Raw genomic sequence first — 15555 nt, forward strand, 5'->3', positions numbered from 1 at the left:
CTTAAAGTTTATTATATTTTTTAGTTAAAATTAAACATTTTGAAATACTTTATTATTATGTTTTGATAACATAAATTGAACCAAACATGCTATAAAGTTGAAATCATAATTATTTTTAAAAAATATTAATAACTTCAACATTACTCAACCAATCTATACCATACTTTGGAGTAGTTTAAGTAAAGATAATAATAAGTAACATTAAGATTTAGTGACATATATAGTTTTGAAACAAAAACTCTCACTGTGCTTCAATATTATCCAAACAACTGAACCAAAGAGTGGTAAACTATTTTTTAGCAGTAAAAGAGTTCACTAATTTCATAATATTAAACTCTCAATTTTCTCGAAAATATGTTTTCTTCGAGACTTCCGGGATTTCATTATCTTTAAAACTTCATATGGCGAAATGGAACATTCAGCAAAAAAACCAACGTAAATCGGTCCAGTAATAACCAAGTCTATCGAGGACAAAGATTCTACAGCTCTCTTTCATATATATAGAGATAGAAAATCCATTTCATCCCCATGAAATGCGTTGATCTATCAAGTTTGGATTCATATAAAGAACTGCACCTTAACACCTTGGCAAAAAGTAATGGAAAAAATAAAATAATTATAAGAAGAGAAAATGTTTAGGTGTGCGGTCATAAGTTGAAAAAACGTATTTAATAGTGCCAACGTTTCGGCCAGAGTTTCTAGCCTTCATCAGGTCTACAAGTAGGAGATCGGAAATCTAAGTGGACATTAGCACTATTAAATAAGTTCTTTGTTATTTTCTGTCAATCTTCACCCCATATATATATTATCTACGGTTAACTATCTTCTTATCAAAAAATAATTACAAAACATGAAAAATTAACATTAATAACCTTTAAGTCAATCAACTTAATATTTTCAGAAGAAGATAGAGCTTACCTAGACAGAGAGAATCGCTGTCCTCTTCTTCCCCTCCTGGAGGCAGGTACATGGCGAAGCCCCGGAGTAGGACTGTACTCCCTCGGTACCTCCCGTGCCTAGCCCACTCACGACAAAGACTATTGATAGCTCCCTACAATAGCAGGTAGAGCGAGGCCTTCAAGTCCTCTATTATACACGGGGAGGCAATTATCGAGGAGGCGGTTTGCTCTCATTAGCTATCTCTTCTTCTCCAATAGTTCACGTTCTATTATTTCTGTAGGAAGGATCGTAGAAAAATATTTGGCAAAACCTTATTCTGGATGAAATGAATAGGGGTATTCATGATCTTTAGTTTAACACGATTTAACAGTGTTATATGGGAAAACTTATGTTAAATGAAGAAATAATTCCTTCCTTTACCATGTTAAAATGATATAACATGATTGAGAGTCTGTTGAATGGAGAATGACGACACCAGCTGAGCTCGTCACCGTTTTATTTGTTTAGTAGTATTAGGTTACTTGCTCGTAATTTTTGTTTTGATTATGTTAGTATTGTTTTGGAAGTTTTTATAACTAATAAAGCAATGAATGACAATAATAATAATGAATCAAAACATAGAAGTAAACAATGGCATGAAGTTTTGGAAGGAAAGGTTATAAAGCAAGTTGCTCAGAGAATCCACTAGGAGCTCTAATGCATTTTTTTTTTTTTTTTTTTTTCTAAACCTCTTTATTGATAAAGTGTAAATACAATACGGATTATATGTTACAAATAATATATAATACATAGTACAATTTGTCTCCTTTTGCCTTACGGCAGTATAAGATTAGCAAACTTAGTCCGCTGAAGGCGGTTTTACATTTGTGGCTCTATAGCCGGGGGCTTACAAAGAATGGAGAGGGACCATTCCGGCTGGTGGTGGTGGTGGTGTGACGACTTCAAGCTGCAGAGCCCGAAGTCCTTCCCTCGGCGAGGACGTCTACCAAGGGGACAGTGCTTTGCCACCTCCCAGGTCTTGGTGGAGGGGCGATATCTCTGAAAAGCGGATTGGCACAGGCCTTCAGCCCATCAAAAAATTTGATGTGCCTTCGGCCTATATACTCCGGCACAGAGGGTAGCTGGAGTTCCTGGTGGATGGTGGTGTTTCTGGCCCTCTGTAGAGTAGTTCCACGGACGATTCGCCGGAGGACGGAATTCTGGTAACTCTGCAGCTTGTCGAGCGTTGTTCGGTAGAGGTGACGCAGCAGTGGTGCACCATAGAGCAGAGTTGGTCGTATTATGGCCTTATAGATTTGCAGCTTCAGCCTTAATGAGAGTTGTGGCGATTTTAGTAGATGGTAGAGCCTGTAGCTTTTCTGGGGGGCCAGCTTAAGTCTCTCCCGAACGTGACTTGAGAAGGTGACTAATGCATTTTACATTTAACAAGACTTTAAATAGGGCTGCTCGCAATATGGAATGTATAGCAAGCATAAGTGTGTCTGTGTCTGTGTGTGAAGAGCCAAGCTCAAAGACGAAAAGTCGTGCCTATGCCTGCTCTATCTGCTAGCTAGGGTCAAGGTACTCACACATAGTTATTGTTCTCTGGCTCAATGCTTTTTTAATGTTGGGTAGTTTTTACACTAGTAATTCCAGAATAACATTAACAATAATAACTTATTTAATTGTATTATTAATTTAACAACTTCTGTTTATATAATACATTCATATTTAATTAAGCACATATAAGTTTTTCTTCATATTTTATATTAATTCAATTTTTAAATAATTTCTAATTCTTGAATTATAGATATTTAGTTGATTCTCTATATTATTATTTTTTTCATTTTTAATTTTAATATTAAACCTTTGAATTCCTCTCGTATCCAAGGAAACTTACCAGATAAACGGTCTAAGCTTCCAATTCATTACAAAAGACTACATGACTGTAATAAGGCCTATCTGGACATATGGAATCGAGCTTTGGTGCTCCACTAAACCTCCGAATTCCTCTCGTATTCAATCCTTATAATCAAAAATCCTCAATGCCCCTTACTTTGTCACAAATAAAATCATACATAAAGACCTTAATGTTCCATATGGAACCGATCTAACCTTAACCAGGTATCACTCCTTCCATTGCAAACTCCCTAACCATTTAATCCCATTAGTTTCTAACCTTGCTTCCTCTTATATATATATAAAAATCCAAAACTAAAATAATTTAAATCGGACCAGTATTTTCAACAATTTGGACTTTGGATGAAAGTGTATTTCGTAAATATTATGTGCATGTTTCCTTGGGAACGTGTTCTTTTTATTTGATAATATAAGTTAACGTAGAAATTATAAGAAAATTTATAGTTAAAATTGCCAGTACACGACAGTGCCCGTCATCTACACAACTACCCTAAGACTAATGGTATAGATTACACTGGCCTCTGTGCTCGAGCTTGATACATGCACCTGTCTGTATGTTTTCATTTTTTTTCCTTTCTTTTTTTACATCCCTTCTCTTTTCTCTACTCTTTTCTTATTCTTTCTCTCTTACCGACGTTTTTAAGTTATGTTCACCACATTTTAATATAGTCATATTTACTAATTATTCCTTTTGGCTTATATTATAGCTTTATATTTTGTTTCTTTCATTTTAATATTTTACAAACATATTCAATTACATATACATTTTCCTTTCCACTTTTAAATTATAAATTTAATTTTAAATTAAAATAACATAATTAAGACACTGTAGCCGTAATGTCAACTCTTGTGGGTTCTAGAACCATCCTGGGATCCACCCATCTTCCTTAATTGGGTAAAAATCTGGCGGTGGAGCGTGATTTTGACCAAATCACCTCCTTGCACAACCGTTGGTCTAACAGTACCCCCTTACAAAGTACTGAAGTACTGAACCCCTGACCCTTCCTGAGTTGAAGCGGTACAGATTTAATTTTAAATACTTTTGATATATATTACTAACTCACTTATCTTTCTTAATTTTAATATTTCTTATATTACTAATACAGCCTTTATCTTATTCTATTACTTATACTATACATTTTCTTTCAAATCTATTTATGTATTTATATTGTTTTTTTAAAATTATTTTCTTATCATTCTCTAATTCCATTTAATCATTATGGTTGCTATCTTATTTTTATTCTTAGCTCTGATGAAGGCCTGAAATTCTGGCCGAAACGTTGGTACTAATAAATATGTGTTTGCTTATTTGTGTTCCACACTAACTGCACTACTAATCATGTTCTCATATAGAAAATATCAAATTTTTACTCACTTGCCGGAGATAGTGAATTCGTTAACAAATTTTCTAATTCAACTTCTATTCTATACTTTTATTTACTTTAAACAAATTCAAATATTTTTGTAGCGTTGTAAAGACGGGTTTTCCCCTGTTCTGATAATAAGAATAAACTATACAAATACTTCATAGCGTTGGGATCGTGTAAAATTTTGAAATCAAATTTTCGACAGACCTTCGGAGGAGTGAGGTTTTGGTTTCTTAAGGTTAGGATAAACCTCTAAATTGTTTAAATCTTCTGTGATTCTGATGAATTCCTATGTTATTTAGGGTGCTGAATTAAATGGATTTTTTTCCAGCATTAAAATTTGATTAATGTTCTCAACTTGTTTTCGATACACGTTCCAACAAATCCCCTGACTTCATACGTCAATGAAACTTACAAAAAAATTGCTCCAATATGTACACTTTTATGAGAAAATAGTCAAAGCTCATTTTTTCTGGACTATCGAAAATGTACAAAAAAGAATTTTTCGGAAGTGGCCCTAAAAATTTTGAAAAAAATAATTCAAGAAACAAAACTACAATTTGTACATGATAAAATAAAATAAAAAATCAACTAGTCAAAACTAATTTTTTCGCAATGGCGAAATAACGTCTGTAAGATAGATCTACGGCTCACAAATATTGTTTGATGGAAGAACCATTACGGTATTTGAGTATAAGAAACCACACTCATCAATATGATAAGACACATTTATTTTTTTCACACTTTCCCCCACTGTGCACCGAACGATGGCAACAATAATACAAGATCCTGTTGCACCCGGACGATAATGGCGGAGAAAGTTAGGCTTCCGTTCGGGTCGGAATTACTCCGATGTAATTAGCAGTCGTTTAAACAACGTTCGCTTTCTACTCCTCTTCATGGCCTACGGTTTCTCTTATCAAACAAACTCTCTGTTCTTGTTAACTCGCATAATAATACGCGATTCGTAATGGTATTTTAAATTGTAATGTACAGGTTAGCGGTTAAGCCAAAATATCGAAAAATAGCGCATGGGTATGTGAGTGAATGAGTTATTTGAATTGGGCAGTTTCAGGTAACCTTGGTAACCTGATTAACAAAACTGTGGACTGGCCCTAACCTCTTAATCCGAAAAAATCTTTATATATTTAAAAATAAATTAAAGTAAAAATTCTAGAAACATTTCAAAAGATTCTCAAAGTTGAGAAAATTTTACCGGAGCCATAATTTTTGTTGTCCAAAATTATCACGAGTGCTGCCGGTGGTGGGTAAGAGAAACACTACACAGTTTTTTCTTGTCGTTTCTATGTTTATTTGGTTGCTTGGTTACCCGTGTTATTGTTTTTAAAGGATTTTCCTCTTCTTATTCAAGTTGAAAAAGGGAATAGTAGTATATCAGTTGTCCCTGAAATTATTTATTTATTTTTAATTTTTTTTTTTTTTTTAATCAGTCTTATAATAAAAATTTGGAAATTGCCTAATGAAAGAAAACTTAGTTAAGTATTTCCCCATTTAGGCTCCGAATTTTTTTCCCGATCCCTCTAAAACAGAATAAATTAGTGGATGCTTTATTGTGGGGAAAACAATAAATCGTGTTGAGTATTACCTTTTTCTACCTGTGGTATTTTAAGGTTACCTGCAATACTTATCTGTTTATCATCTATCTTTCACTGCACACATACAGAACAGAATACAAATCGTCAAGACAACATCATACCAACTTAAACACCTCATCTACTCACCAGGGCTGTCACTCAGACTCAAATTACTCATCTACAAAGTAATACTACGACCATCACTCCCTCTCGCCGCACCACTACTACACTATCTTTACCCAACAGTTCTGAAATCACTACAACAATACCAAAACAGCACACTACAGAAGATATGTCGAGGGACATCTCTGGAAAGACGTAACATGGCACACATTCATAACGAACTACAGTTAGAAACTGTACAACAACACATCACACGGAGACACATTAAATTCTTCGACAGTCTCCCTGCTTCCTTCAATCCAGTATTCCAGTCTATCACCCCATCCCCCCTTCCTGCGAGGTGGCAGGGCAGGAAAGGTTCCAAAAACCCTATTAACATCACCTCATAGCTCCATCTTCTGATGCACCCCAACCCTCTCCCTCACACTTTTTTTCGATTTCTGACTGTTTCTCTTATTATTTCACCATTATCTATCGTCTATATTATTTTTATTTTCACTTTTTATTTTTATTTTTATCTTCTATGCGATACAACACGAGGAGGCCCCTCACCTCCGGACTCAAAATAGCTCCTTGAATGGATAGCTCATATGTAAAATTAAATATAACAGGTAACCTTACAATACCAAAGGTAGTAAAAGGTAAGACACAACACGAATTACTTTTCTTTTTTCACAGTAATGCACTTACTAATTCACTTTTTATTTCTGTTTTAGAGGATTCGGAAAAAAAAAATTATGGACTGGAAGATTGTTGATTGACCGTGTGAATAGATGAATGGAATATGGTCCGGGTGCGGTAAAAAAAAAAAACTTGGTCGTAATGAGTTCCATATCGAAGGAGCGAAACCGATTTTCCGCTATTACTTATGTACCTAGAAGGAATATTAGGTAGTGAATTTGAATATGTGATATTTTAACCATTAATAGACTACAATATTTAAATTCATGAATTTTCAAATTATTTATTTCCGGTTAATAAATAGAGTTGGTACTAGACCAGATCAATAAATGGACCTGATATCCAAACTTTTTTCATTACAGTAATAACGTCATTAATATTGAATTTGTTTTTTTATTAATACCTAAAAAAATTGGATTAAACAACTGCTTGTGACCACGGACACTGCAACGTGTTGGAATAATAAAAACATGGAAATATACATAGCTCATGAATCTATTCATAGTAATTCAATCCAATTTATAACAATCAAGAAAACCTAAAAAATTTTAATCTAATTTTTTGCGTCCCGGGACACCATGTCTAACATGCGTTTGTCTGAAACCTCTGCTTTAAAGTAAAGGGGAAAGAAAAAATTGAAGATGTTGTTTATGAAGTTGTATGTAGCAATTATGTTAATTCCAACAGGCACATTAGCTTACACTCGATAGTAATTGCATCAATTTAATATCGATTTCGTGGATATACTCTTACAGTAATTATTTATTTCATAAGATTATAATGCTGTATAATAATCGATTAGCATTTACCTCCGTAAGACCTTTTACTACCCAAGGCTGTTGTAATTTTCTTAGCAGTTCAAGGATATTCTGGTCTCGAGTATAGCGAAATATATTCATGAAATAGGAGTGGGTAGCTCATTGGTAAGGCACTGTGCTATAGTGAACTCCAAGAACCCGGGTTCGAATCCAGTTGTGGCAGATAATTACGGCTTTCCTTCCTTAATTGGGTAAAAATGTGGCGACCGAGCGTGGTTCTGACTAAATCACTTCCTTGCACAATCGTTTGTCTAGTAACAGTGCTTCCCACAAAGTACAGCATCCCTAATCCTTCATGGGTGCAGATTTAACATATATATTTTTTTTTTATAGAAATAAATTCACAAAATATTTTGATAAACTGTTTCTCGGGAACTCTAAAACATTAAATATTATTCGTCTTATTTTTTGGATCAACAGTCTGAGATGGGCTTTGGCCTTCAGGACAATTCGAGTCCACTCTTTCTTCAGCACCCTTCTCCTGCCAGCCACTCCAATCCTCCTGAGATCCTTTTGCCAGGTCCTCCTAGAGAGTCCTCTCTTTCTTTTCCTGGTGAAGATTTCTTTTGTGATCTTCTTCACCATTTTTCGTCGGGTAACCTTTCCACATGTCCAATCCGGCTAAATCTTCTGTACCTATAAATCGTACAATATCTTCACACATCCATAAACACCATCTAATTCTTTATTATTTCTTATGCACCAGATGCCTCCTTCACATGTAAGTATTCTGTTTCAAAATATAGCAAATTTACTATAATTTGAAAACATATGAATACTTTGTTTTTTTGGTGAGTAGTTTTTCTGAAAGATGTTGTCAAATGTCTGCATTTGAGCAATTTTTAGCTTTTCTATAATAAAATTGAATAGTTAAAACACCTACTGAAAGTCATTTAAGGTGCCTGTTGTATAGTCAATGTAGAGATTAAATGATTTTCAAACAGAACATAAAGCGCAATCAATTGCTTGAAAATGTATTTTATTTTTAATTAATTCAATTAGCCATTTTTTTTAAAACATTGGTTTTGAAATAACAGAACATATTCTTAGTACTTGATATGGAACAAACTGTAAAAAAAGCTCCTACTATTTGCCTTCAGAACTATCAGTGAAGAATGTGAATATTGTATATAGGTGTGAATGTGTATTTATTTTATTGTTACTTCAATTTAATTTTCTTTGTCTTATAAATAAATTATTTCTTATTATTCAATCAGTTTTATTTGATTATATTTGTTTTATAGAATCACATATACGACTGCGAGACCTAGACACTCGCAAACCAGAATTGAGAGATATGAATTATCATTACAGGACTGGGATAAGAGCCTTAGCACAAGGAGGAGAAGATCTAACAGGGAACTACTTGCAGAGACTGGTCAGTCAGTATCATATGATATGAAGGCAAGGAGGTTAAGATGGGCGGGACATGTAGCTCGAAGAAATCCATCAGGACGCCTCTACACAACAATGAACGCCAGTACAGTAGGAAAAATAGACCAGATGGATAAACAGAATCAAATAAGATACGAAAAAGCTTCCTGAAGCGGACTAGAAAGCAGTAGGCCGAGACAGGCTGACTGGAGAAGGCTGGTCCGGGCGGCCAAAGATCTACAAGGTCTCTAGAGCCAACCGAAAAAAAAAAATCATATTTTTATTAATAAGGCCAATCTGGACACATGGAGTTGAGCTTTGGGGCTCCACAAAACCTTCCAATTCCTCTCGTATCCAATCCTTACAATCCAAAATCCTTCGTAAAATCCTCAATGCTCCTTACGTTGTCACAAATAAAATCATACATAAAGACCTTAATGTTCTCTATGTAACCGATCTAGCCCGAACCAGATATCACTCCTATCATTATAAACTCTCTAACCACTCAAACCCCCTAGTTTATAATCTTGCATCGTCTTCCATTCCTAACAATCCTCCGAGGCGCTTGAAAAGAAGATGGCCACGAGACCAGCTAATGTAAAATGTCATTAGAGTGCTACCAATGGGTAGTTTCTCTACACGCCTGTAACACTCCAATTTAACTTAGATCAGATCTACTAAATGTATTATAATGTACAATTGTAAACAGCAATAAATAAATATTAAAAATATTTATATATATTTTTATTACTACAAATCATGAAAGTATTTCCTTTATTTATATATTTGTTTATTATTATTATTTTTAAGTTAATTTTTATTTATTTTAATTCAGGGAGTAATTATAATCGTCCATAACTCCGATGCATTTTATGCAATCCCTACGTTAGAAGCTAATAGAAGCGTTAGAAGCTGAATTTCTATTTTTCAACTTTGATCTTGAGAAGCTAAAAACTAATATCATAGCATTTATAGGTACAATTTATGTTACCAGATCATCATAATAAAGTATACGTATAAGTTTTATTTAACTAAATACAATAATATAAATCAAACCATCAATTTTGCCCAATATAAATCTTTTTTTTTTAAATATCTTTATTGAAATTTACAACTGTATATTATATAATACATTCAGTAAATTTGATCTTAGTTAAATGGAGTGTTACAGGCGTGTAGAGCAACTGCCCATTGGTAGCACTCTAATGACATTTTACATTAGCAGGACTCGTGGCCACCCAGTTTATAATGAACATTAAGGAACATTTAGGTCTTTATGGATGATTTTATTTGTGACAAAGTAAGGAGCATTGAGAATTAAACGAAGGATTTTTTATTGTAAGGATTGGATACGAGAGGAATTCGAAGGTTTAATCGAGGCTTTGATATGGGCTATATAAATCTATATAGATCCTCAAAACATAGCAATAGCGAAGCATTGCTGGGTCAAATAGTAAAATGTAAAATAAATATAGGTCTAATATGCGCCAGCAGAGGGAACAAAGATAGGAGCCATGTTGTACCACTGCTACACAAATATAGGGTTGAGTAATTAAGTCTTCATTGGTCAATAGTTAGCGCTTCGGGCAGTCCAACACATCACGTGGTACTACATTGAGACTGTAGTATCCATCGATATTAATATGGCCACGTACTCTTTATTATACATATACAGTTACTATAACATAATGAGGAGGAGGGAATCGTATAGTTTTTCGGCCGTTATTTTGTTACTGATTCTTAAAACTAAAATCTTAAACCATTTTTTGTAGGATATTGTCTATAAATAGATACCACACATAATTTCTTATGATGATTGAAGATGGCGACGAAAAAAAAAAAAAGATTTTTTTTTTAAATACTAGAAAATCACTGATCGACCGCGTGTAATAAGGGTGCGGTCAAAATATAACACAAATAAGTTGAAATAACTTATTTAATGGTGCCAACGTTTCGGCCAGAATTCCTAGCCTTCATCAGGGCTAAGAACAAAGAACAAGATAACAACCAATGAATACAAAAAATAAAACATAAACAGAATGATATAAAGTAAATAATTGTATAGAATGAAATTAATAAAATAAAAGTGATGAAAGAAATCGGAGACACCAAGTATCCTGAAAGGCAAATTGACCACCAGTCTAAGAAAATTTGGACTGAATTTAACAAAAAATTTCGAGTTATGTCTTTAAAACTACCAACAACACTAAAAAAACCTAATACATCATTTATCACTCATATTCATTAATACAACAGCGAATTTATTGTGCGAAATCTCTTTCTCTGGAGCCATGAGATTTACAGATGTTCTCAGACAGTACATCGTAGAGACGTACAGATGTCCATTAATATTCAAATTACATACTATATAAAGTACTTTATTGAGGTTTACCTTCTTAACAATTGTAGTTTTCATGATCTTTGCTAAAATAAATTCACAAAATGTTAAGTTCTAGATGTTCGGACAAAATATTTGATTTATGAAAAGTTATATCTCAGGAACTATAAGGCGCACAGATGCCTGACAGTACTTAAATTAAAACTAGTTGAATGTCCTACAAAGAAGTGCAGTACATTTATCTTCGTGGGAAAAATATTTTTTAGAATACATATCAAAATAAATGTATTAAATGTTGATTTATATTTGTTCAGATAAAATTTTTGATAACGAAAAAATATATTTCAGCAACCAGATACAGAGCAAGTATAATAAAAAAAAACTCCGCTATCTAGGCCTTAATTGGTCTGGACAGCTCATCCCCTCCATTTATACTCCTTCATCTAAAGTTATGATTCAGTAAAAATCAAACCAAAATTCAAAAATTGTTGAGATTAAGGTGATGAACCTGTGCATTGGGAAACCCAATGTATATACAAGAGACGCCCAACAAACACATAGCTAGGATATGAAACAGTACCTGAACAAACACAACTACGTCACTCGGCAAGCATACTGTTCGTTATCATGATGGAATGTTTGCCCAGGGGCATTTAACTCCTCACTACGTATTAATTAGCATTTTGTCTTCTGCCTTCAACTCATATTTCAACTAGCCAAGCAATCAGCCAATTATGAATAACTAACGTAACGTAACGAACAAAATTATATCATTATTATCATCATACATACAATTTAGAAGCCAACTAACATATACAGGTAAACAATCTGACACAACATTAAACAATAAAAAACTAACCAAATGATTACAAAATGAACATGGGCAGGGTGCAGTCAAAGGAAAAACTAAAATAGTAATAAAAATATTTATGTGTGAGGTAACGTTTCGCCCCTCGTTGCCCTCGTTCATCAAGGTTAAAAAAGATACAAACAATAAAATAAGGTATTATTTGGGCCGCCCGTAGCTCAGTGGTTAAGACACAGTCCTGCCAATTTTTGATGTCTATTGGCGGTGCCGGTTCGAAACCGGCCTGGGATGTTGACTTTTTTCATTGAGTGGCGGTCCCACAAAATGAAGAACTTTGACCCCCAAAAAGGGCAGTATAGGACTCTAATCAGTCTTGGCCGAAAAAGTAAAAAAGTATAGTAGGTAAAATATAGCAAAGTAAGAAAATAAATAACATGAAATAAAACTTAATTTAGATGTGACAAATTATGATTTAAAATATGTGAAAATTTATATGAAAAAGAACAAAGAAAATTATAGAAAATAAAAATAAGATGTAGGTAGGAAAAGTATAAATAAAGAAGAATTACAAAACCTAATGAGGTCAATGGACTACCAACTCCAAGGAACCAGGGTCGGAATCCGCCTGTGGTATATAATTATCATCTGTGACCTGTAGCCGGGGTCCAAACAGCCTCATAAAGTCGGTATACTTAATTGCGTAAGACTCAGATGGTCGAGCGTGATTTTCACCAAATCACCTCTTTGCACAACCGTTGGTATAGTAAGAGTACTATTTACGAAGTACTGCACCTCTGACCGTCCAAGGGCTGTGGCATGACAGATGTAGTAATTTTTTACTTAATGAAAACAGAAATAATTACACATAACAAATACAGTACACTAAGGGGCGAAAAAGGGGATTAAAAAAAAAATCGATAATAAAGGGAAAAAATCGCTACACCTAACATATATTTTTCCGTAAATCACTTCATCCTAAAATAGTTTTAAAAATTTATTAAGTTTTTACGGTATAAATGTAATACCTTATTCATTTATATTTTTTTAAACTATTACCTGTGATAGTGATGTAAGGGTAACTACTTCACGCTTCAGTCATATAAATAGCTTTTGGTCCTTACCTGAAAAATAAAAGGAATCAGAATTAATTTTATAAAAACGATGAATAATAATAAAAATAAGAAAGGCTTAGCGAACTCGAAGATTCGATACCGATGCCACCAAACCTTCTCTACATACATCAGTTAAATGACGTCGCTCTAAACACAAATCTATTAAACCAGTCTTACTGCGATGCTCCCACCTACTTTTCGGTCTAATATCAGTCGGTTCACAGTTTATTAACATCTTAGGGGTTCGCTCGTCACTAAGCCCTACAACCTTACACGCCCATCTTATTCGCTGCAATGCAATAACCTGAATTATAATTACCCAGAATTCAGCGTTGCGTAAATGCTTACATTATCTCATCCTTTTTCGGTCCAAATATTTAACGTAATATTTTTATATTATAATAATACTTTTCAATATTTTACATTAAAAAAAAGAGTAGATATATTCATTTTTTTTAACTTGACAAATAGAGAAAGTAAAATATTTTTTCTTAAACAATTCAATTTTAAAATGATAATTTGTTGATGACCATACATTCAACATGTCGGAGTGCGGTCGATGGAGTAGAAATTTACGGAAACAAATGAAACTTCGAAAATAATAGTAAATTTGTAACACTATAATCCACGAAGAGTCAGGGGTTCAGTACTTTGTAAGGAAATACTGATTTTTGAACAACAATTGAACAGGGATGTGATTTTTTTTAAGATCACGCACAACCACTAGATCTTTCCCTAATTAAGAGTGCAAACTTTATACAGGATGGGTGTACCCCGGAGTGATCCCGAGCCCACAGGATTGACTCACGGCTACAATTACAGAATAAATAATTATGTGCTAAAGCCCGATAAGAACTGGGTCTCAAGAGTTAGTAGCAAAGCATCTTACTCACTAGGCTACCACGTTCTCTATATGAAGGAAATATATAATATTGAAACCGTAAGAATTAAGCAATAAAAATATAAATGAAAAAACTATATATATATATAATATAAAACAAACAGTTCTCGAAGTAAAAAATGAAAGTAACTTGATGGATAATGATAACATATGATCACTATATTATGTGTATCGTTTCCTTTATATTTATGTACATATTTCCTTTTTTCATCAAATTTGTTTTTCATTATTTATATAGACCAATGTTTGATTTTAATATTTATTTTGTAGAAAGATAGTCCGAGCGGCGGTCAATAAAGATATCAAAATAGTAAAAGAAAACTATTTATTGTTCAGGTTAATAATAAATAGTTTTCTTTTACTATCTTCCTACAATCTACTTCACACGGTCAACTCGTTCCAATAATATCTATTTTATTTACTAATACATTTAATACTTGTTATCTATTTGAATAATATTTTACTAGTTCAATATTATATATTACCATATTATAGTATTATTCCGTATCTTATTAATTTATTTTTCTTTTCGCTATATTACTGTTATATTGATTTGTTTTTCAGCACTGACAAGGCCCTAAAATTTAGGCCGAAACGCCACAAATAAAAAATAAGTTTCACTTATTTTTGTACATTTCTACTATATTTATCCCATCCCATTTTGTCCTAACAGTAAATTATTTTATAGATTTTGGTAATAAATATTATTATAAATTATTAAAGAATTTTAAACAAAAATTAAAAGAATATAGGAGGATACCTACGATACTCCAAAGAGCTCCGAGATTCAATTGAAGAGGCAAAGAGAATCTAAACTACATTAGGTTGCCTGGGTGGCAAAATGATAGGCCAATTTGACGATAGGGTTCGCTCCTCGCCAATTACTTAGAGCACGCCCTAACCTCCTCATTTATTTATCCTATTTGGATACAAACAGATCAATTCCAAAGCCTCCCTCATAAATTCACCAGCACGATCCAATAGAGCAAAGATGAAGATTATATTTCAGGAGAAAGCTATTTGTTTGATTATAAATCCCTCACTGTAAAATAATACTGATGGATTATTTGTTAGTAAAGAATCTAGCACAAGTCCCTTAAGAATAATAATATAAAAAAAGTAAAAAGTGGGGTTCAGAGTCTTAGAGTAATAAATAAAATAACATAATAATAAAAAGGTATTATGCTACCTATATATCAGAAAATATCAATTAAACAATTAATTTCAAATCAGAAACACAAAAAATTTGAACCAGCATTTTAAGCAGAATTAATTTATGGACAAAATAATTATATATGAGATAAATAATATATTTTTGATTTGATGGGTTTTTAAAAACTAAAATGAATAAATAAGTAAACTGAAATAAAATTAGAAATATATGAAAATATACAAACCTGATATCTGAGGTAGGTTTAAATAGTGTATTGTTGATAAAGTGAGGTCTAAGGTTATATTCGAAAGTGAAAAGGGAATCCTTTCACTTTATCGAGACTGGTTATTACTGTTTAGATAAAATCAATAGAATCCAAACTAAAGTATCAAAACATTCTTTATTTTATTAAGTCCAACGTTTCGGCCAATTCGGCCCTCCTCAAGAACAATCTTAAAAACCAATTTACACTCAGATAAAGGGACG

At 33.0% G+C, this 15555-nt stretch overlaps 1 protein-coding gene across 2 annotated transcripts in view; it reads right to left on the minus strand.

Annotated features, from left to right (window-relative positions):
• The window catches only part of hrm (hermes), a 238265-nt gene that overhangs the window by 89193 nt on the left and 133517 nt on the right, over window positions 1-15555 (minus strand). The window contains exon 1 of one of the 2 annotated variants that reach the window (XM_067052505.1): window positions 919-985. The exons of the other annotated variant lie outside the window; for it this stretch is intronic. Coding sequence (XP_066908606.1) covers window positions 919-970 — 52 coding nt within the window. The 5' untranslated portion in view covers window positions 971-985. Of the gene's footprint in view, window positions 1-918; window positions 986-15555 lie in introns of those variants that run through there. 2 annotated transcript variants of the gene reach the window in all.

This window comes from Halyomorpha halys, unplaced genomic scaffold (genome assembly GCF_000696795.3).
Source record: "Halyomorpha halys isolate HHAL.00 unplaced genomic scaffold, Hhal_1.1 Scaffold145.1, whole genome shotgun sequence".
NCBI classification, from domain to species: Eukaryota; Metazoa; Arthropoda; class Insecta; order Hemiptera; family Pentatomidae; genus Halyomorpha; species Halyomorpha halys.